Genomic DNA, 23,277 nt, shown 5'->3' on the forward strand with positions numbered 1-23,277 from the left:
TTGCATGAAGAGGGTAAATTTTGCAAGGTATTTAGGAAGCTGAGCAAAGCAATCTTTGTATCTCTCCCTTTTACTTTTAAAATGATAGTGATGCTTGTCTCAGTTTGTTTGCATAATTGAAAAAAAAATCTTAATAATGAAAAGAAGAATTAAAAATGTAAATAAATACTGGGTTAGTTTGTCACCAGAGTTTTGTAGTTCCAAAACTTTTGAAATCATTGCCAAAATTCCTAAGGGGCTACAACACAAATATGTTGAGGTAGATTTTAGTCCTTCGTCTCTTTTTATGGTCCGCTTGTGAACAGTTTAACAGTGGCCTCATGAATCATAATTTAGGAATAAGTGGCTCAACTGGACCTATCAATGAATGTCTACTTGAATAAGGAGGCCACAAGTGGTGTTTAACTGCACTGAGTGCAGTTAAGCCCCACTGTAGCAGCTCTTAGTGACCAAGAGTCAAATTTTGCCTGCAGCATGAAGTATTTTGGAACATTTACTTCAGGAGTACTGTTATATTCCTCTTACCGTTTTGCCAGTTCTCATTTATCCTGAGATAATTTACTCAAGTTAGATAAACCATGCTACACACAAATAGAAAACCAGTTTTGATCTGGAAATACTTATCTCAAGTGCCTTGCCATTAGAACAGGACTGTACTGCTCCCAGAATCAACTTTGATCCACATGGGCCCTTCTGGATCCAACAAACCTTGCAGGATACAAGATGACACAATGCAGAACTTGTTAAGTAGTTTCTGTGCCATGCTGTCCAGTTGATGTCTTAGGATCCCTATTTTCAAGGATTTTGCATTATCTCCAATATCAGAGTCTGTCATTACTATAGATAATACAGAGCTGACTCTGCTTATAGTTTGTTTGCTTTGCTTTTGAAGGCAAACTGAATACTGGACTGCTGGACTTCCTCCTGTTTGGCAGCTTAATTGCTGCTGTGGATCCTGTAGCTGTTCTGGCAGTGTTTGAAGAAGTCCATGTCAATGAAGTTCTATTCATCATTGTTTTTGGAGAATCACTTCTGAATGATGCTGTAACTGTGGTAAGTAAATAATATATCCCAAAGTCACCCAAACTCTGGAGGGTTTCCTCTGAAGTTTATTTTCCACTTAAGTGAATTACTGTATCAACTGTGCATATCTACTCATGGACTAATGTAGCATAGCTCACAGTGTTCTCTGTCTTGCTTACAAACAAAGATTAAATGTTTGAGTATGAAAGCTAGTTGGAGCCCCTAAGCCACATAAAAATATACAGTCCTGGGCTGGATGAGCACTAGCATGGATGAAGTTTCAAGTGTGTGTTTTATTTGCCTTTGCTGTTGAAGTATGGCTTTCATGACTTACTGAAATTAGTTCCAGGGATTTTAAGCCTTTCTTTGCTGCTGTTTTTTAATGCACATACTCTTTTCTGCATATTTCCATTATGCCCATAATTTATATGCATACCTCAGATATATTGACAGTGAGAGAATAAGAATACTCGCCAAAGTACTTATACCTGTTCCCTCTCTTTTAGTTCAATCAGATGTTTATCAAACAGATATAAAACAAAAACCCAGTTTGGGAAAAACTGTGGGACATTTTAGAAAGTTTCTGACTTGGTTTGGGGTTTTTTGGTAATGTTAATTTCTGGGTTTGTTTGGGTTTTTTTGCATTTAGGAAGAAAAGAAAAACTTAATAGACTTTACTGGACTTAAAGCAATCACAAATTTCTACTGATGTTTTAATTTTGACTGAAACACTCTTTCTTTTCATGCAAAATTTTTCTTAGAATAGAATAGTCAGTAGTTTTGTAGTGCAGTGCTAGTGGGCAGGGACACAGAAGTCCTATGGCAGAAAGATGATATGCAACTGAGTTGCTATACAGCTTCAGTTCTCTTCCTGGATCATCTGTTCCTGCTCCTGCGTATCTCCAAAGGAGGGTAAGACATGTTCACAAAGCTCAATGACTAAATTTTTTGTAACCTAGGCAGCAAGGCACTACAAGGTCACTGGCAGCAGCCTAACTGAAGATGCCATTTGGGGCCTCCAGAGAAACCTAACTGCCCTTAGATATTAGTCTCATTAGGACTTTTGAGATATTACCAGAAACAAATATTAAAATAAAACCTTGATGAACTCAAGGATCAACTTGAGTTGATCCTACTGGCTTTCAGAAGGAAAGTAGGTTTTTTTGCTGTGAAATGAATACAAGAACTCACTTTATATACAAAAGAAAGTTTGACTCTCTGAAGAAAATCCAGAATAGAAGAGTAAGCATGATCAAGAGTCAGAAAGTAGAGCCTATGAGAAAGTTTGAAACAATTGGAGTTCTCACCTTGAAAAAGAAAGAGTGGAGGACAGATGAAAGTGGATGATGTAGTATTCTCTAAATGTAAAGGTGTAGAAGACTACTGTTACAGAACAAAGTAACCTGTATGCCATGACTGGGGTAAACATGATAAGAATTAACCAGCTTAGCTGCAACAAGGAAAGCTGAGAAAGCCTCCAGCTCTCCTTCATCACTGGAGGAATTAAGAATAGATTAGACAGCCATGTGTCAAGAATGAGGCTCATACAAAACTCCTCAGGCAGGGGTATGAGTAAGATGAATTCTTTACTTTCAGCACTGTCACTGTTAGGTAATTATTTTTAAAGCTTTAGTACAATTATTATAATTTATTCTCTTTTATGTTCAACTTATTTTACGTATATTAACCTATTCCAATCCAATCTTATTATTAGCATATTATTAAGTATCTTATTTATCTTATACAGACAATTAAATAAATCTGCCAAATACCTGGATTTTAGAGTAAGAAGTGCTTTAGAAAAAACATCTAGATATACCAACGCTTCTTATAGACATCATATTGAAATAAGAAAAGTTGCTTTTTTTTAAGACTTTTTGTTTCTTCTTGCTCCACTGCATTTTTTCCATTTGAAAAATTCAAAAATCTCCAAAATCTTCTCCCTCCAGATAGAATTTCCCTCAGTCATACATAATTTCAGAATTCATAAAGTTGGGGCCCATAATGGGACTATTTTAATAGGCTTAATTCAGAAGCAAACATTAAGTTAGTCTACTTTTCTTTTCAGGTGCTGTACAATGTGTTTGACTCTTTTGTTACAATAGGTCCAGCGAATGTGACGGGGATTGAATGTGTCAAAGGCATAGGTGCGTAGAATTGAATTCTGTATCACACCATTGTTATATACATGCAGACTTTTAAACAAAATATTATGATTATGCTATCGGTAACTGTTATCTTTCAGCCAAGGATCAGCCCTTGTCACTCTCATTCCCACACTCCTGTGGCATAGACAAACAACTGAAGAAAATAACTAAGTTAATATTCCTGAGTATTTGGGAAACTTAATCAGATTTGTTTTCTTCTGAGGAGGCTCAATGGATGTGGAGTTCAGGTGTTAAGACCACCAAACTTGACAGCTCTGCATATTTTCTTTGTATTTTATAACACGTCCTTAGTTTCCGCCTATGCTTTCCCTGCATTCCAGGAAAGTTGAGATTGCATATGGGTGTTCTTACTCCTTATCACTGATTGCCATCAAGTAATGTTTGACAGTGACAATTAAGAAATGTTATTTACCCAAAAATTTAGTCACTATTTCCCATTCCAAGCATGACATGATACTACATTATCTTATGAATCAAGGTTTTACCAGTGACTTTAGCATATTCTAAAACATGCTTTTGGAAAAGCATTTGTTTACAGAACATGTGAAAAAAATTGTTCAATAGTGAGTTTTGAATAAGCCTAAAACAGTGAGACTTACAGAAAGTAACCTTGTTTTTTTTTCTACAGAATGCTGCATTCGCATACCAAGTGGTCCAAAGCAATTCATCTTGTTGCATTTTAGAAATAATTTTTGACATGTCCTCCAAAATTTTCTCTGATTTGCTGGCCATACAATAGAAGAGGACTAGTTCAAACCATTATATTTCTACCATTTAAGTTGTGTTTGGTTTTGTTTTTCAGTGTCATTCTTTGTGGTGAGCGTGGGGGGGACACTGGTTGGCATTTTCTTTGCATTCCTGCTCTCATTGGTCAGTCGTTTCACCAAGCACGTGAGAATCATTGAACCGGGATTTGTGTTTATCATTTCCTACCTGTCCTACCTCACAGCAGAGATGCTTTCTCTTTCCGCTATCCTTGCGTAAGTCTCTTTTTATTACTGCCTGTGAAGGGGCTGAGAAAGGAATATGGTTTTTAAAAACATTGCAAAGAAAGAACTAAATTATATAGGACAGCAATAGAATATGACACTCATGAAATTTATGCTGACTATTACTATCTTCACACTGCAGTAGATTATAGTTTGCAAATACTGTCATTCAGCCTTGAAAAGGAATGCAAGTTTTCCAGTATCTGCTGTGCAACATGAGAACTTCCTTTGCAAAATACAGACTTGACTCTTGGCTCTTTGTGATTAATAATTCTTCAATAACTAACAGTTGTCCATTTGCACTGACATCTTTCCCTATAATTTGTAATTGAACCAATATTTTTCTAAGGCATTATGTGAATGTCCGTTATTTGCTGCTCTCACTGTCTTGACTAGCCTGTTAAGGTTTGCCTAAACCTTGCCTGTTTTGGCTCTGTGGTCTTTCTTCTTTCAGTATCCATTGATTCTTGACTATCTTTCTTCTCAGTTTTGCTTGTTATGTTTGTAGATGCTACAGTGAGTATACCCAAGATCTGAAAATTTTACTGCAAACAGATCATTAGTTTAAGATTATGTCTAATGTAAACAAGATTTTAAATTTTGCATGTAAAGCACTGCAATAATCTGAAGAGAATTAAGGTTTGTTACGATCTAATTAACTGCTGTCTTCAGACCTCTTGTGATCAGCTCAGGATGAATGTTTGAGATATGCTTTTTACCTAGATTAGACTCCACAATGACTCCTGAGTGTATTTTTTCTTAGGCATTAATGGTGGGGTTTTATCACTGTGTGACAGACAGATGGAAATAATATTAAATATTACAACAAATGTTTTCTGAACAATTGCTTCTTTTTTTTTTTTTCTAGGATAACTTTCTGTGGCATCTGCTGTCAGAAATATGTGAAGGCTAACATCTCTGAACAATCTTCTACAACTGTAAGATATACCATGAAAATGATGGCCAGTGGAGCAGAAACTATTATCTTCATGTTCCTGGGAATTTCAGCTGTAGATCCAGCTATCTGGACTTGGAATACAGCTTTTATTCTGTTGACACTGGTCTTCATCTCAGTATATAGAGTTATTGGTAAGGGGACGATCTTCTTCCTGTCCTTGCATTGTATTGTTGATGCAATCACATATTCTTTTGAAAAAAAAAATTAAAAAAAAATATTTTGAGTTCTAGATTTGTTCCTTTTAAACTATTCCATTTATTTGGTTTGAATTTGTGGTTGGTTTTGGGTTAGGAGGGTAGATCTCTACAGTAAGCTTCATCACATGCTGAAAATATATAGTAGGATTTCACTTTTGATGATGTGTGAGGATATGACTAGCCCAGCAGTTAACATTAATCACCCAGTTGCTAACCTTTGTTGACCCAGCGCATGGTATTGGCAAAATCTCCCAGTGAAATGGACCTTGTTTTTTAACTTGCAGCCTAACAAAAGATGTGAGTCCCGTCAGCTATATCTTTCTTTCAGCTCTTTCAATTTAGTAATAAAGAGATTGTCTTAAGCTAATTCTATGGTCGACTTCAGCTTTGAGACACACAGTGATGTAAGACTATATATAATTACACCACAGGTTCTCTGTCTTAAGAAATAATTCTCAGGGGCTGGTGGAAAACAGTAAATAAGACTGTGGCTGGTAGGGATTATCTACTGTCAATTTACTGTGTTTATATAAGTTTGCAAACATGTCAAAATACCAATGACGATTTGCCCAAATATTGTTCTACTTGTTGTAGAATTGTTCTACTATTTAATCACTGTTTTGTGAAATAGAAAAGGGGCTAACTGGAAAAAAAGCACAGAATGATGTACTGCTAGACAGTAACACATAGTGTCTTGGTGTATGTACTTACATCTGGGAATAAATTGAACAGGTTTATTTGCCTGTTTGTCTTGAATCAAATTCAAATAAAAGGTAACACATCTATCTAGCTGGCAGTTTTCCCCGACTCAGTATTCTTATTCCGTCTGGAGATTCCTGGGTTGAATGAAGGGCCTAGCCCCATGTCTTCCTTTCTAAATAGTCTGTAGCCACCTCTCAGTAACCACTGACGCGTGTGAGGTATTTAAAAAAGTTTTCAGTATTTTGACTTTGTCACTTGTTTTATTCCCAGAATGAGTGATTAGCAATCCTGTAACGAGTGTAATCCATAAGTAAATACTAAATATTCAGCAATAACAATATGCCTCCATTAAAGTCATTGAGCTTAGAAATTGATAAATTACTGAAGACCTGATGATATTGGGCCTTATGTAATTGCAGCTCTCATATCCTTGGAGGAGTCAGAGCAGTGGCATGAATTAATTTTCAAGGTCCCCTCCACCAGAGGCCTATATATACAAGACACTCTTCCTTCATCACAAGTTCAAAGTTCTCCAAAAAGAGGAATATCTATTTTGTACTGGTTAGCAGTCCTGGCCTGCTGAGTGGGACACACGTGCTGCACCACTCTCAGGAGCAGTGAAGCTGTTTTCCTTCTCTGGGAGACATTGTGATTTCTAGAGCTTTAGTTCTCCTGCAGCAGGGAGCATCTCACCTGAAGACAGTATTAGCATAGCGACACAACCCTTCATAAGACAGTGGCATAAATGTCATTTTTAGTGATTTGTAAAAAGTACCACACTTACTCCTTAAATCAACACTGTTTCAACACACTTCTCTTCCTATTAAAAGACTCTGTGCATATCACTGACTATGGTGCTAGAAATTCTATTATTTCTCAATGGAGAATTTCAAAGGTCAGTACATCAGAATTTCACCTGTAGTGCCTATGTCAGAGGGCAGCACTCTGAGAAGAGCTGCTGGCTCAGAGAAGCTTCATCTAATTCCTTTGGCTAAAGATAAAGAGTAAGGTACCAAGTGGGTCTGCCCTCCTTGGCAGTGTAGAAAGTGGAGGGAGAAGCAGATGGTGTAGAGAGAGGATTTTTATGAAAGCAGACTGGTGGTACTGTTTCTGTTATGCACGGTTGAGATATTGACATTTCATAAGAGTATTTCTAGACACGCTGGCATTTGTTTTTTATAGGTGTGGTCTTACAGACATGGATTCTTAATCACTACAGAATGGTCCAGTTGGAGATAATAGACCAGGTGGTGATGTCATATGGTGGACTACGTGGAGCAGTTGCTTTTGCTCTTGTCGTACTTCTGGATGAGAAGAAGGTGCAAGAGAAAAACCTGTTTGTCAGCACAACTATCATTGTTGTGTTTTTTACTGTTATTTTCCAGGTAATTCAACTTCTTAAGCATGCTTCTTGCAAGGAGAAGGAGTCCCCCAAAAGTACCAACTGCTTAAAGCAGTTCTCAGCTGAAGGTTGCATATTGTTTCACTGAACTGAAAGCATAATTGAATTTGTAATTTTAGTAACAAAGATCCTATTTTATGTTTTCATATGGCACCGCAAGGGACAAAACACAATTTCCTCTGTGCTAAAAAATGTTCAGTCTTAGCTGCTTGGTATTAATAGCACTCAAGTTAATATCAGGTTAACATCCTTCATTGCATGTGAATAACTATAGGGAACAGTCCTTTTTATAGGCAAATACAGTCATTAAGCTGATCCACCTGAGCGTAAGTCCTTGTTTTAAAAGGTAACAGTAAGCAGTGGGACAAGAAAGTATTTAGAATCCAAACAAAATAGCACTTTCTGGATTAAAAAAAACAACATTAATTTAATTGGAGATATGCCAGTATATACCAGCTTGGATTTTTTTCTCAAATTTATTATAGAAAGTTTAACTGTGGTCACAAACAAAAATATGTGCAGAAAACAGCACGTTCAATGCTACAGGAAACACTTTAACACCTCCACTGCCACATTCTTCTTATAGGAGATGTATTTTTCCACTGGTTGGTGTCCTTTCAAACCTTTGTAACAGAAGCGGAGGGTATTACATTATTTTATTTTCTAAAGGGGACAGAGATCAACTGAGGAAGTATGAGAACCAGCACATAACACAGAAAAATGCTCTATTTCTCTTTAACAACCACCAGCTGTAGGAAAGCCTAAGATAATTCCTATGTATTTCGTATCATGCTTCAATCCTTAGGGACTGACTATCAAGCCTCTGGTACAGTGGCTGAAAGTGAAGAAAACTGAACACAGAGAGCCAAAACTGAATGAGAAACTTCATGGCAGGGTAAGATATTTTTAAACACAACTATGGTGTCTTTTTGATTTTTACAGAGTGCCTTAAGAAGAAAAAAAAAATAAAGAAAATTTATTTTTGAAAGGGAAAGGGGAATCAAATTTCAAATGCATAATCCTTCAAACATTTTAAAAGTAGGCTGTAGTTTATCTTTGGGTTGAGTCCTGTGAGGGAATACGCAACTGAAGGTTCTGGTCTTTCACTTGAGAATTCAGTGGGGCTGACAGTACTGGGGAAGCAGCACGACTGGAATATGCTTCTTTCTCTTCATCTAAAAGAGGAGGACATTTGATTGAAGATTGCTAGGGCAAAGTGTGTGGAAGTTCATTTTTCCTTCTTAAATATTGTTTATTTGTGGATAAGATAGGAAAGCAGGCTTTGTAGCCTGCATATTACATAGAAAGGTAGTCTGCTGCCCAGTGCAAATGTTACTTATACACTGAAATTCCAGGTTAACGTTGATAGTTTTAGTTCAGTGAGAATGCTGTCTATGCACCTGCATTTCTTTAACGTTTTAAAAGATTTTGAAACGTGATCTCTTCCAATTCAGTTTCACACAACATTGTAAAGTTTTTGTTCAGTAAAAGAAAACATACATTTTCAATACAAATATAGGCTAAAGGACAGAAGCCCATAAGACATCTTTCATGGCCTTCTTTAATTCACAAGCTTTTCAGATTTACACAGGTATCCTGCATTGAGTATTTTAACATATTCTTGTAGGAGCTTCTAATCTTGTCTGTTCACATCGGAGGTTACCTGAAGTGAATTAACAACTTAATGATGGACAGGGTTGGTTTCTGGGGAATTCTCTTACAGAGTACTGAATAAATGCATTATGCTTTTGTTATCCAGCAATTCAAATTTCAATTTCCGTTCAAATAATTTACTATTTGAAAATTAGGATTCTTCCCCCAGGTGAAGAAATACAGTCTGTCTACATTTATGGGATATAGCTTTACATGTCAGTTAGTAGTGCAGGCCGAGCAGTAATCTTAATCCTAACACTTTGTAAAGTTGTATTTACTGATTCGCCACTTCCTAGAATATTCTAGCAGATATTGTTCTAGGAGGCACAGTGCTCCTAGAACGGTATAAATTGCAGCCTTCAGAGAGAAGGAGCACTGTCTGTTCTCAGCCAGTAGGAGGGAGACAAATTAGTTATATCATTTTCTCCACTTCCATGTCAGATATCTCCTGAGGCAATAATTAATATTATATTCAGGAATAATCCATATCACCCATTTTGTTCTAAACCTAGCATGCTGTATATTTTGCAGTAACCACTCCAATGTTCAGAGTGAAATGTTAACAACCATATACAGAAAAAGACCAAATTTTATCTGCAGCTGCCTTGGTTTGAGTCAAGAATTATAAATCTCAGGATTTATATCAGCCATCTAATATACAGAGTATGAGATTTTTCCCTAGATATCAAAAGGATGGTGCTTACTTCTACTGTGAGGGAAGTATGGAGTCCTGAAACATCTAAAAAGAAACACTAGGGAAATTTTTCAACTGATTTAATCACCGGCACTAATAGTGACTGACATACTTCATAGGGCAGAAATGGAGAAGGTAAAATGAGTGGTTAAAGAGAGTCTTAAAATTGGATGTTAAAATGGGGGCTTAAGTACCTTCTTGCTGAGACCCTTGTAATTCAAAAATAGTTAGTGAATTTGTAAAGAACTGGTTAGAAAGCTCAGGACCTTTGAAGAAAAGCATATAGTAGTATTTCTGTAAATGGGAAAAAAACCCTGCTTACCAGCAAAAAAATTATTCTGCATAGTCTCTTGGTCTAACCTGACATAAATTGAGCTATTTTCTAATTATGCCTGTTATTTCTGTAAAGGTATTAATTCCACTTCTGTTTTCCTAGGCCTTTGATCACATTCTTTCTGCTATAGAAGACATTTCTGGACAAATAGGACATAATTATCTGAGAGACAAGTAAGTAGTAACTAACTTGGAATGTTGAAATACTGCTAGGAAATCTTATCTGTAAATTAGAACTTTTTCAGTTGGTGGGTTTAGGGACAGCTAGGATGTCAAATGTAGTTTAAAAGGTTATATACTGAAAATACTGGAAATATGGCAGATGTGAATATAGTTTATTTTTGTCCCCTACAGCTGGAATCTTTTCCTTTTCTTCCACAGTCCAGATTAGGCCTTTGCAAACACCTCAGTTCACATCCGGGGATCAGCTTCTCTCAAGACTTGAGAACTGTCCATTTGCACAAAATTTAACCTAAAATGCTGATGTTGGTCCTTCTCTGTAATACTCCGTTCCATTCCGTTCCATTTCATTTCATTTCATTTCATTTCATTTCATTTCATTTCATTTCATTTCATTATCCTATTTCTACAAAGGATGTGTTCAACACCCCTGAAAGCAATGGCAGAGCGTGCTTTGAAATGACTTGAATAGTTTAAAACCGATAATGAAAATTATGGACCATTTCCATCCCCCTCTGTTTATAGTTGATTCATCTTGAGAGATTACTCAGCTGAAAGATAGAGACACCATTTTCTTTAAACTACACGTGAAGAGTTACCATTGTGATGGGCAGACTTCCATAATCTAGATGAACAAATGTGAAAAAAGGACATTAAATCTGGACATCTTGAGTGTTAAGGACAGGCAGTTCTCTCCCTGTGGTTAGGTCATTTCATAGGTGCAGTCACAGTTCTAACCTGCTCATGTCCTGCAGACTCAACACGTCAATTCCAATCCAAAAGCCATGTGGTTGCATCAGCTTTCTGCAGAGTGCTCCTCTAACCCTTGCTGAGAAGCTGAGTATATTAGCTTAGGTTTAGCTTTATGCTCATATAACTACACAACTCCTAGGCTGGAGCTAGATTGTATCTGAGCTCAAGTAGAATTGCTCACCTTTCTGTACCCAGTTACAGGGAGAATCTCCTTCATTTCTTTTTGGTCTTTGTTCATTCATGCAGTGAAGAATTTTCGTGACGTATCCCAAATAGAACATCCTCATTCTTTTGGTCTAAATTTTTAGTTTACTTTTTGGGAATGAATTTCAGCAGGCTACAGGGGATACATCCCCAGTTTTGACATACTGTCTTTAAGATGGAGCTAAATATTTTTAAAGTGGAAGTTCAGAGTTTGACTTCTTAGGTGTTAGAAAGTAATATCCCTGAGTAACAAGAGAAGGAGTAGCTTAATGTAGATTCATGGTTGAGTGTGTGGTTTGATGACTAATGTATTTTGAATGAGATCACCTTAAGTTTGCTTCTTTTGGATTATACGTACCTGAAAGTGCTGCTTCCTCAAAAAAATGGCAGCCCCTAGCATCCTCACTGATATGCTCAGGTGTGAAAGCATGAATTAGAGACTGCTTGTCAGGTGTTCTGTCTAGAGAAGAGGAATAGTTATCAATTCTGTGAATAATGTTTAATAACAAAAAGGCTTCAACAATCAATAAAAAGTCACAAACTCAAAATAGCCATTGAGTAAGATGAATAGAGTAACTTTGAACAGTAGTCTCCAAAGTTGCCTCAAGAAAATCTTGAGGAAGGCAGATGGAAGCAAAGCAGCCTTTATCTTCTGGAGCCTATATACGAGATGGGAGATATCCTACTATCAAATAAGCTTGGAAGTGTAAATCACAGAAAATATACATTAATTCTATCCCCCTGAGTACCTCAGTGGCATGAATAAGGCCCTCTATAAGTGCTTTAGGAAGGGCACTGCTGTTGTGAACTGATTTTCTAGGCTGGCTTTCCTACAATACAACTGGGGAAAAGCAGATTCCCTTCCAAAGGAGGAAAGAAAATTAAACTTTTAGAATGAAGCTATTAAATATAACAATGCATAATCAGAAGTGGAAAAATAAGGTAGCATGATCTCCCAGAATATAAAATATCCTAGTGACTCTGAAATGAGATACTGTAATCATAGCGCCCTTGCTGTTGTAGTAGTGTTTGGTAAGTTAACCTATTAAATGCTTTGTGACAGCTGCACAGCTCTGTAGGAGGCTTTTCCTTAACTTTCTTTAAATGCTAATTGAAAACCTTCAAAACACAAATCCCTCTCGTTGGTATGTTCATCATTTTTTTTCAAAGTGCTTAGCTCACAAAAAATCATTTATGCTAGACTAAAAATGCTGTGAAACTAAAATTCCTTGTTGCCATTAACAAAGTTTGTTTAAATTATCAGGTGGTCCAATTTTGATAGGAAATTCCTCAGTAAAGTACTGATGAGAAGGTCTGCTCAAAAATCAAGAGACCAGATCCTTAACGTTTTCCATGAACTCAACTTGAAGGATGCAATTAGCTATGTGGCTGAGGTATTTATGAATGCTTGTTGACATATTATAGCATAGTTTGGCGTTTGGGCTTTTTTTTGGTTTAGTTGGTTTATTTTCTGGTCTTGGGGGTTTTTGTTAATTTATGATATAACCTAAAGTTGATATATTGCAGGGGATGTCTAAAAGAAAACTACTTTCATTTCTGCACTGCTTTTTTTTTTCTAAATGTGTTTTGAGTCTCAGTATCACCTGTTTGAGTGGCTGTAGTTCTCAATATTATGCCTGATCCCCAAGTATGAATATTATGTCAGTGTACTCTTCTGTTGGATTTTACTGAATAACTTCGTTTCTATATTCATTGCATGAAAAATAGCGTAATTCCCAAGGGATTAGGCAAACTGCCGTCTTTCTAAATGTGTCAACAGAGTCTGGCTCCTGCAGAACAGTGGTTCTGTGTGATGACAAATCTTACTTGAAGCAGCTCACTTCCAAATGGTGTGGATATATGACCAAAGTAGTGGACTGCTATAATCTCATTCTGACAGATCACAGTAATACAAAAAAAAAAAAATTGGGAAGGGTAACTTTAATTCAGTGGAATCATAACACCCACACTTCAAAAGTTAAAGTGGTATACAACAGATATCAAAAGCAATCACAGAATTGTGAAGGTAGAGCAATTTAAGACTTGCAAGAGGAGAAATGTTTAAAGTTACAGAATGGAAGAAAGTTACTGGCCTTCTGCATGAGTACCATTCTCAGTCTGGAGCAACGCTAAGAGATTGTGTAAGAATTCCTAATCTTTTTCAGTACGAAACTGGCCACTTCAGTTCAAATCACTACAAATGTGCAGTATTCATATAGTGTAGAGTGTAGTTTTAAATGGAATATTTTAAACAGTGATCTTTGAAGTGATAATCCATCTATGCCTGTAATCTCCAGGTGAACCCGTTTTCACAGCTACATGATATACCAGTTAATTTCTTTAACTAAAATAAAAACTATTACTATGACTGATATTACTACTAATAATAATCTCCTTTCTTTTTTTGAAAATGAGCCATATCCAGGCAGACTTCTTCCAGTGAAACATGGAATTTCAAAGACTGAATTCAGAAAATAAGAGGAAATTTGGAAATTATGTTAGTGTGAAAAATGGGGAGTGGTTCACAAGATAAGCAAATACTTCCTTTTGAGATTTTGTAAATTACCCATTCAGTTTTCAGACCATTTGAACTCAAGAACTAATGTTCTTTCCCATGGTGCTTTCTGGGTCACACCTCAGAGGAAGAAAGTTAGATAATGACTTTGACTTTGATGAGCATGAGACTTATGTTCAGATTCACTGCTGAATCTGTTCAGTAGATTCATTACAGTATTTTTTATCTTTAACAGATGCAAAGGGCCCTATAGATAGCTAAGCCATGTGGGTTTAGCCCCAGAATCTTTACCCGATAATGTCTTGAATCCCATACAGTAATGTCAGATTAAGTTAGATTACTGCTTCTTGTGCCATTTCCATACAGCAGCCTCAGAAATGATCTGCATTTTCTGATACACATTTTGCCCTAGGTGTTCACAGCTGTAATATGTCTTGTTTCTTTCTGTGGCCAGGGAGAACGTAGAGGTTCCTTGGCATTTATACGTTCTCCAAGTACAGACAACATGGTAAATGTGGATTTCAGCACCCCACGCCCAAGTACTGTGGAAGGCTCTGTCTCTTATTTACTGTAAGTTATGTGGACTGATTGCGGGGGGGGGGGTATGTTATATGTGAAGAAATGGAAACAATGTCATAAATTTTCAAAAATGCAAATTGCAGGGCCTTCATTCACCCCTATTTTGAAATTCAGTTACTCTTTTCTCCCACACAAAATGGGTATACATACAGTTATATTGTTGCATTTTACACACAAACAAATTTTTGCAGTAAAGGCTGGTCAGATGAAGCAGACATCCACATTAGAGTTGTTCCATATGCCTTTTGTTCATCAACTGCTATAGACAGGTCTACATGTCATTTCTGTGTCTGCTCCAGAAAAAGTCAGGAGCGAGGCAAGGAAAAAAATTTCTCCTTCCTTATGATTCTTTCACTTAACAGACAGTGTCATGTAAGCTGAGAAATTAATGCTACACCCACCTGAAAGACAAAAACCGATGATCTTTACGCATTTCCCATTAGGTATTTCCTCACTCATTTTCATCTAGCTGATTTTGACCTTCCCCTTTTTTTTTCAGACTTTCTTGTTCCCCATTTTCCTGCTTTTTCTTCCCTTTCAGCAATTACTGGTTTTAAATACTGCTGTTTGTATATTGTATTCTTCAGGAGAGAAAAAGCTGGACCAGTTTGCCTTGACATGCAAGCTTTAGAGCAGAGGAGGAAAAGTATCCGGGACACAGAAGACACAGTTGCTCATCACACCCTACAACAGTACCTGTATAAACCCAGGCAAGAGGTGAGAGCCTAGCATTGGACTGTTTTCCAATCTAAAACTAGGAGACATTAGGAACCAAAATTTGGGAGCAAAACTCAGAAGGAATCAACCCATCTGTAAAATCTGCACCCTTGAGGAAGATAGGCTCTTTGTCCATATTTTTTCCCATTTATGAACATGCCTCTTTAACAGAACTAGTGCCTTTGACTTCTTGACTGGGGCCAGTGGAATGCAGAACTGGGTCCAACATAGGTTCTGAAGCAGGATTAAATGGAGTGTATCAACTGAAGTGATTCAGACACTTACAGGGAGAGGCTTACTTTGAATGACAGTCACTCCTCTTACATACTTAAAATTCCTGGACTTAAACCTGTTTCGTGGTGAAGAAAGAGAAAGGAAAATAGGAGTTTCATTAATGCCTTCAGAATGTCTTCGATTCATTCTTTTTTATGGAGTTGTTCACATTTGCATGACACTAACTGAATGCATTGATTCAGGGCATCCAGCTGTATTTCTAAATAAATGAATATTGTCTTCCCTTCCTGGCCACAGCACAAACACCTGTACAGTCGACATGAGATCATGCACAGTGAAGATGAGAAACAAGACAAGGAGATTTTCCATAGGACAATGAGGAAGCGCTTAGAATCTTTCAAGAGTACCAAACTAGGAATAAACCATTCCAAGAAGCTCAATAAAATCCACAAGAGAGACCGGGGCCAAAAAAGGGTAAAATACTTTCACAAGGACCCAGATGTAGCCACCTATTATACAAAATAAGGGATGGGGAGGGCAGGGAGGACTCTGAAGGGTCCTATGTCCTGCATTTATCTCTGTCCTTTAGAACTTCATGAATTTAAAGGGCCTAAGCAAGAAGAGATTAAACTATGAGATAGCTCGAGGGGCATCTTCTCAGTGCTGCTTTTCTCTTTGCTTTGGGAGCCTTCTTCTGGGTGAGAGATTTTTGATCACTTGAAAAACAACAGATCTTGAGCCATGCTACAACACTGTGGGGAGATGTTGCAGGGTCGATGTATCACGGTAGCACTATAGCATAGAGCGTCCTACAAAATTTACATGAAACTAAGAGGGAATGTACAGCATACAAAGAGCCGAAGTTTCTTTCTTTTCTTGTAGTGAGTATGAGCGTAGGGGGGAAACTAATGACATCCATGTTGAGTTTCAAGCAAAGCTTACAACAGATTTCAGGGTTATGCTGCTGAACTTGTGATTTCCAAGGATGTCACTGCCATTGCTATCTGATGATGGTAGTGGTTTTGGTAACTTTCTTTGTTTTCTTTCAGCGAAACAGCAATGTCATACCAAATGGAAAAATACCTTCAGAAAATCCAGTACAAGATTTTACTTTGAAGGAAAAAGGTAAAAAAGACTCGTAGACCAGTTTCATTAGCTGCATTTTACCAGCTGCATTGTCAGTAAACCATTACTGAAAAAATTTGTTACATGCAACATTGAAGCTGGTATTAAAAAGGGACTTCTAGTCATAATTCAGAACTCAGAGTGGGGATCTGCTCCATGCATAAATGCAGTGTCTTGATGATTTAAAGTTGTTTTTCTAGGCAGCTCGATGACAAACCAAATTTTAATTGTCTCTTTACTCACATTTTTAAAATGCATTTAAATTTTGTAAAAAAAAAAACAGTGCAGTGGCTGCAACATAGATGAACTTTCAGATTCCTTTTGGATAAGCTGCACAGAGCAACTTTTGCTAACATTTTTCATCACAGCAGGATATTTCTGCCTGGGACACCATGCCATATAAAATTAAGTAGTGGAGATAACACGCTCACCTGAGTTAAGGTCCATTTGTTTAGAAGGGTCTGAATCAGAGCTGACTCTAAGCAAGCACATTAGAACGCAAGGAGAGCGTAGCTTTGAAAGGAACACATAGTCAGAGGCCAGTTTCAGCACTGATTCGCCCTTCATGCACAAATTTTACATATGGTTCAGCCTTGAAAGCGTAATCTGAAGCTGAACGGCCTAGGGAACATCCCTAGCACAAGTTGGTTTTGCATGTAAAGCCCCAAATTCTTTCACCTCATGTTTTAGCCATCTTTTGGCATTGATGTCAGTCATAGCAAGACATGATGGATGCCAGTATGTTTTTTATGTAATTATAAAATAATACATATCACTTAAAAACTGAAACGTGCTTTAAAAGCCACTGAACTAGCTCTTTTCCTGTTCTTTCCTTTGTTGATGCATGCAACCCCTTGATCTCAAAGAGAATTGAATTTAAGTAGAGAGGGATTCATCTTTTCTCAATAGCTCCAAGCAAAGATATTTTTCTTTATGTATGTTCTTTGAATCATTTTCTGAGCATTATTTTTGTTTGACTGACAGGGGCAATACAGGCTGGCTGAATAAGTGTAATATTCTAGAACCTTTTTGCATGGGAAGAGCTTTCCAAATACTTATAAGTAGGTCATTCAATGCTGTCATGTTAAAAAACACTGTGTATAGATGTCATCCTCTACTTAAAAAAAAAAATCTTCATTGGAAGGCAATCTTAACAAGTGGTTTGGCAGCTGTCGTAAATCTGATTCTACAGCAGTAGAAGCAGCAATGACTTCAGGTTTGAAATCAGTCAGGATCCTAATGCTAACTTCTGTCAAATGATGAAGTGCCTGGTCACTGTGATGATGACATTTGTCAACACGTGAGCATTTAAGACACAAAACACAGCAGCAGCCGTGGTGCCACGTCATAGGGTGGTTTGTTTCAGCCCCAGGAAAGCAGACAATTCTGTTATCCAAAAGCTTAGCCAGAGTGTGAAATTTATGCCAGCATCAAAACAGCACAAAATAGCACTTCCTATCAGAACTGATTCAAATCTCTAATAAAATTGGACTTTCTTTTTTTTTTTTCCCCCCAGATTTGGAGTTTTCGGAATCAGAAGAAAATAATGATTATGAAACTTTTCATCTAGGCAAAGGAGTTGATTTCCTGGCTAATGTGACAAAGCAAAATTTCACAGATACTCCTACTGGTAAAAATATTAATTACCTACTGAGGGTTTGGGTTTTTTTTTTCTCAAACGTTAAAAAAAAGACTAGAAATGCTAATCATTCAGCCTGGGTTTTTTTTGTTTTGTTTTGATGTGTTCTATTAGAAAATATATTTGCTTAATATTAATGCTAACAGATAAAAACTTTTGGCTATCCAGAGGGATGGAGAGCATCAAATTTGCTACTGATAGAAGTTGCAAGCACGACTGCCTAAACCAGACCTAAACCCACTAATTATTTCTAGTAACAGAAAATGTTATTTTAGAATTGTCCTACCTCACAAAACCAGTCAATACTAGTCCTTTGTAACTGTTTTCTACTTGCATTTGAAGTACTTTGTTGTGATAAATTTCATGCTTCTACTTTCAGGCCAGATTTCTCCTCTTGAATTCACAACTCCCTCAGATTCTTACAGGTTCATAGAAGTCACTGAAAAGGGCAGATTTGCAGCGTGCCTGGAGAATTCATTGGATTTCATTTCCAGCCCTGAAAGGCTCAAAAATATGAGATTGAAACTGTATCACTATATATTATTTATAAAGTTTTAAAGTATTTCTCTTTAGCACTTTTGTGTTTGAATTATCAGCATGCCACTTTATGCTTCATATGTAATATGCTGCATACAGTGAAGAAGAACGCTTGTATCTGTACTCTTTTGGCAGACATGCTGATACAGCCTTTTCACTGACCCATGACAAATTCTACATTTGAGAATGTATAACGACATCCAGAAATTGATCCAGAAATAAGCAGGTGGCAAGATTAGACCTAGACTCATTTTTAAAATTTCTTTTTCTTTTCAAACACTACAAACTAGATATCTATATTAAAAGGCTCGTGTAACTTACTTTTGACTGTTTTGTGGCCTGCTTTAGTTCCCTCACACGCGTATCATTCCTTTACGGAGTTGTGCAGTTTATGCTGTTGTGGTTTTTTTTTTCATCTTTTTTTTATTATATATGGGTTTGATTTGACTTTTCTGCAGCTATTTTATATTGTGCTTTGTTTTGCTTAATATTTGCTGACTGATTTCTTCTTTTATTGGTTTTATTTTTTGTCTCCAGATATTCCAAACGTAACTACATATTGGATATAATATCCAGTTTTTCCCTCTAATAGAAATCAAAAATGACTCGCAATAACCAAACAATGTATGTGTGTATAATGGTCTGTGTATTGGCCTAGTCATACCTATACCATATATACACCTATACACCTATATCAGCCTATTTTTTTCCCACGATAGCCATTCTCCTTTTACAAAGCATCTTGCTGTATTACCGAGAAATTATTTTGATCAATTGTATTTGTAACTCGTGAACTTTTTTTAGGAATTGATAACCCGGTATTTTCAACTGATGATGATCAAAGCATCTACATGAAATTCTCGCCATGGTTATCTAGTGAAGATACTGTGGTACCATCACAAAGGGCCCGAGTGCAGATCCCATACTCTCCAAACAACTTCAGACGGCTCACTCCATTCCGGCTCAGCAACAAATCAATAGATTCCTTCCTGCTAGCAGATGGCCCAGAGGACCGACCCAGATCTTTTCTCCCAGAATCAACACATATGTAATATTTTAAAGGATGTTATCACCTTTATTTTTAATCAACCTTCCTATCAACCCTGACTACAGACAAGTAAACTTACTTTTCTGATTTTTCTTCTCCCAGAGCATCTCTTTCCTTCCTGATTTCTTTGTACAACTAAACAACTTCTGTTTTTCTCCAGCTTGAATAACAAAACATCTATTTTTCTTTTGCAGAAGAGTTGTCCAACTATTTGGGGTCCAATGACTTGCTATTTTTACAGCAGATAATGGTCCTGCTCTTTGTTTTGGCTTGAACACTTAAATGCCAAGAAAATAGTATTCCAAATACCAGAATATTGTGCACCCATTTTCAAAAGGCTCCAGGCTTCTTGGTTAGTCAGTCCTAGATGATAAAATGTGTACCTGAATTCCCTAACAGGAATCAGGTAATTCTGATTTGACCTCCTTAAACAGTGATAGGTCTTTTTGTGTAACATTGTCACTACCATCTGCAGATGTAAACAAAGTAGTCTGAAGCCCCAGAAAAACAATCCAGTTGCTGATTTCAAAGGATATGGTTTGCCCATAAGAGGTCAGACAAGTCATTTAACCAACTGGACTCTATTGCATTTGGATGTACAGTAAGAGCAGCAGGGCTAGACCAGCAATGATCTGGGCTAAGGCTCTCATTCTTAGCGTGATTAGAATATGATTTTTGACTCTCTTGCTAAGAAGCCTTGAATCAGTTTTGAGCATTTGTCCAGGTTATTTATCTAGTGCCCAGGAAGGGAAAATGGTCCCACCACCACAATACAAGTACTCAATGACACTGCTCATATCATCTTAAATTACATAAGAAAGAGTTTAAAAATTTAGCACGTTTACTAGAATGCATCAGAGTTCCCTTGCACAGGTAGAGATAATTACACAACAGCCAGACTGTGGAAAAGCAGAATTCCAGATTTGGTTAGAGCTTTATCCTTAAACCGTGAGTTTATCTTAACACATACCTTATTTTAAAACCAGAAAAATGCTTAGCTTTCTGATGCCGTAAGTAACTTGTTGCTTCTAATGTGGTAGAGGCATAAAATTATATTGACTCTGGGTTTAAATCAATTACCCTAGTTGGCCTTTAATTCTCACTTTGTGGAAATTTTCCACACCATAAAAAGCAGCCGTCATTTTTATAATCAATATGGTCAGTGCTGTAAATGAGGTGTGTCAGGTCACAGTTCAGACATCACAATTGAATAGAACACTGGGCACTGTGGGGATTATGCAATGAAATGCAATGATCAGTTTCATCATGAATTTGCTTTTGTGGAATCCATGGTCACAAATGTATGACCTAGTGTCCTCTATGCATCAACAAATAAAGGAGTGTGGTAAGTTGAAAGTACTTCTGTAGTTAGCTGATGAAACTTTTTTCAGACAAAGACCTCAGGGTAACAGTGAATGCTGGTAATTTTGATTTAAGAAGAACTTCATAACCTTTTGAAAAGAAATAGAAAAGGAAGTTCCGTTTTTCTTCTGTTCTGCCTTCTATCTCTGCAGAAGATGTGCTAGTTCAAGTGTAATTACAGGAAGCACATCACTTTCTTTACTGGAGCGGCCTGTAGGTCTGTGGTTGGTTCTAGTACTCAGTTCCTTATTAATACATCTTCGATTATTTTCTAAATGAAGATTTGAAAGGAACGGCAGATTAATTAAAGAACTGTGAATTAAATTCCAATATCCTGATTAAAAACTTGAATAATGAGTAGCATTCCAAGAGGAAAACTTCTCCTTGACTTCCACACTGGAATTCTCTTCACTTTTTTTCCACTGAGAATATTCCACATAAAATTCTGTCATATGATTTGATGAATATTTTCTTGCTAACCTTTATTCTTTTCCTCTATTCTATTGCCTTATTTATAATTGACTTTATTATTAGGAACCGGTATGTGTAAGTTCTTGTGCAAGTATCTTTGACGTATCAAAATCACTAGGTTTTTACTGCTGTGTTTGTTAAGAAGTGTTTTGGGAAGTTAGGTTTCCCAAGCTAATAAGCTTAGAATTTGATTACTCTCTGAAGCACTCCTCTGAATTATCTCCTTAACAAAATTCTCCTAATAGGAGAATGATACTGAAATGTCAATTAAAAGGTTTTAAAAACCCATGTAAACTGTAAACCAAGGGTCAAAATGTGAAGTTTCTCTACGTAGTCTCAAGTATACAGAAAACTGATCATAGGCTCTGGTCAGTAAGAAATTGACTCCCTGGTGAGACCCTGTGCTACTTGGCTCAAAGAGCAGAATTTCTTTTAAAAGCTTCTGAAAGATTTCCTTGCTGAGCATCAGGACTACATGTTTCAAGATAAAGCTACACCTTAATGACTAGATGATGGCTCCATCTCCTAAATATATGAAACAAGCAGTCGGTTCATCACAAACACTGAACTAAGTTTTGCCGGATACTCAGCAAGGATAAGAAGTTTAATAAACTCACTTTAGGTTGTCTAAGATAGAAATTGGGAGAGGGTACAGTTCCCCAGCAAAAAAGCCATGTTAAACCACCCACTTTCATAAAACCTTCATAAAAATAGCCAAAAGCAAACCCCAATAGCCAGCATACTAGTATAGAAAGTATATATTACAAATGTTTCTATCTAATTGTGCTCTCTAGGTGATATGGACCATGATGTTGAAATCACAGAATACTCCTCTTCAGATGACCAACTAAACCAAAACCAAAGCGTTTCAGTGACTCCCCTCCACTTCTTTCCATCTTGCCTTCAAATGCCTTGGACACAAAACTATTCTTCATTGGAAAACAGAGGGAATATATCTCTTTCTTCTGTCTCTGAGTATATAGCTTCTTGTGACCCAAATGTAGCTGATCTCTTCTGGGAAGCAGGTACAGATATGAATAACAAAGAGACAGTAAACTCAGGTTATTGTTCTGAAGTTAGCTACAAGTCAGAGAATTCACAAGAAGAGAATTCTCTACTTATGTTTGAAGGGCTGGAAGACTCTTATATGAAGGAGCCCCAAGAGAAGAAAATGTTGCTTGATGCACAAGGAAATTACAGATCTGCTGCAGCCAGACGTGTACAAAGCCGACGTTCTTTTCACAGGCCAAAACCTCTGCAACACCCTAAGCTTCAGAAGCTAGCATCTCTTCCAGCATCTTGCCACATCCCTCCACATTCCTTAGAACAAGAGGAAACACAGTTGTGAGCCAGGACTTACTTGAAAAGAGCAGATGAGCGAGAATAACTTGAACAAAGGGCTTCTGTAAAAATGGAGAGCAACCTCTTGGTTCACAGGATCTGCTCTAGCATGGTTTCAGATGGAAAGGGAGTGGGGCCCCATAATGTCAGAAACATGGAGCTTTTCTGCTGCACTTAGATTTTTGAGTTCTCATTCATAATGAAAGGGTGAATAGTAAAGGAGAAATATGCCTCCTTGTTATTTTTTCATGCAGACTGTTACAAAAAGTCAACATTATTTTTGGAAGGCTAAACCAAGAACCTTTTCAAATGGTAAATCCTTGTTGTGTTTTTTACATGGAAATGGTTTATTATGCCATTATGCCACAAATACATTTAAAGAAATAGGCTGCATTACGCTTATGATGTATGAAATGAATGTAGGAGAAGCCAATGGTTAGCCTCTTGACTGCT

General features: G+C 37.0%; 1 protein-coding gene across 2 annotated transcripts in view; it reads left to right on the forward strand.

Annotated features, from left to right (window-relative positions):
- Nucleotides 1–22,401, forward strand: part of SLC9A3 (solute carrier family 9 member A3) — a 55,325-nt gene extending 32,924 nt beyond the window's left edge. The window contains exons 3-17 of one of the 2 annotated variants that reach the window (XM_054191554.1): nucleotides 893–1,053; nucleotides 3,092–3,170; nucleotides 3,994–4,171; nucleotides 5,049–5,269; nucleotides 7,220–7,422; nucleotides 8,245–8,334; nucleotides 10,223–10,293; nucleotides 12,521–12,650; nucleotides 14,226–14,341; nucleotides 14,938–15,067; nucleotides 15,599–15,775; nucleotides 16,351–16,426; nucleotides 17,943–18,056; nucleotides 19,407–19,650; nucleotides 22,278–22,401. In XM_054191554.1, the coding sequence (XP_054047529.1) occupies nucleotides 893–1,053; nucleotides 3,092–3,170; nucleotides 3,994–4,171; nucleotides 5,049–5,269; nucleotides 7,220–7,422; nucleotides 8,245–8,334; nucleotides 10,223–10,293; nucleotides 12,521–12,650; nucleotides 14,226–14,341; nucleotides 14,938–15,067; nucleotides 15,599–15,775; nucleotides 16,351–16,426; nucleotides 17,943–18,056; nucleotides 19,407–19,650; nucleotides 22,278–22,281 (1,994 nt within the window). In that variant the 3' untranslated portion in view covers nucleotides 22,282–22,401. Of the gene's footprint in view, nucleotides 1–892; nucleotides 1,054–3,091; nucleotides 3,171–3,993; nucleotides 4,172–5,048; nucleotides 5,270–7,219; nucleotides 7,423–8,244; nucleotides 8,335–10,222; nucleotides 10,294–12,520; nucleotides 12,651–14,225; nucleotides 14,342–14,937; nucleotides 15,068–15,598; nucleotides 15,776–16,350; nucleotides 16,427–17,942; nucleotides 18,057–19,406; nucleotides 19,655–22,277 lie in introns of those variants that run through there. The other variant, XM_054191555.1, reaches the window with a different exon arrangement.
- The last annotated feature ends 876 nt before the right edge of the window (nucleotides 22,402–23,277 follow it).

The sequence above is a fragment of the Rissa tridactyla genome, chromosome 2 (genome assembly GCF_028500815.1).
Source record: "Rissa tridactyla isolate bRisTri1 chromosome 2, bRisTri1.patW.cur.20221130, whole genome shotgun sequence".
NCBI classification, from domain to species: domain Eukaryota; kingdom Metazoa; phylum Chordata; class Aves; order Charadriiformes; family Laridae; genus Rissa; species Rissa tridactyla.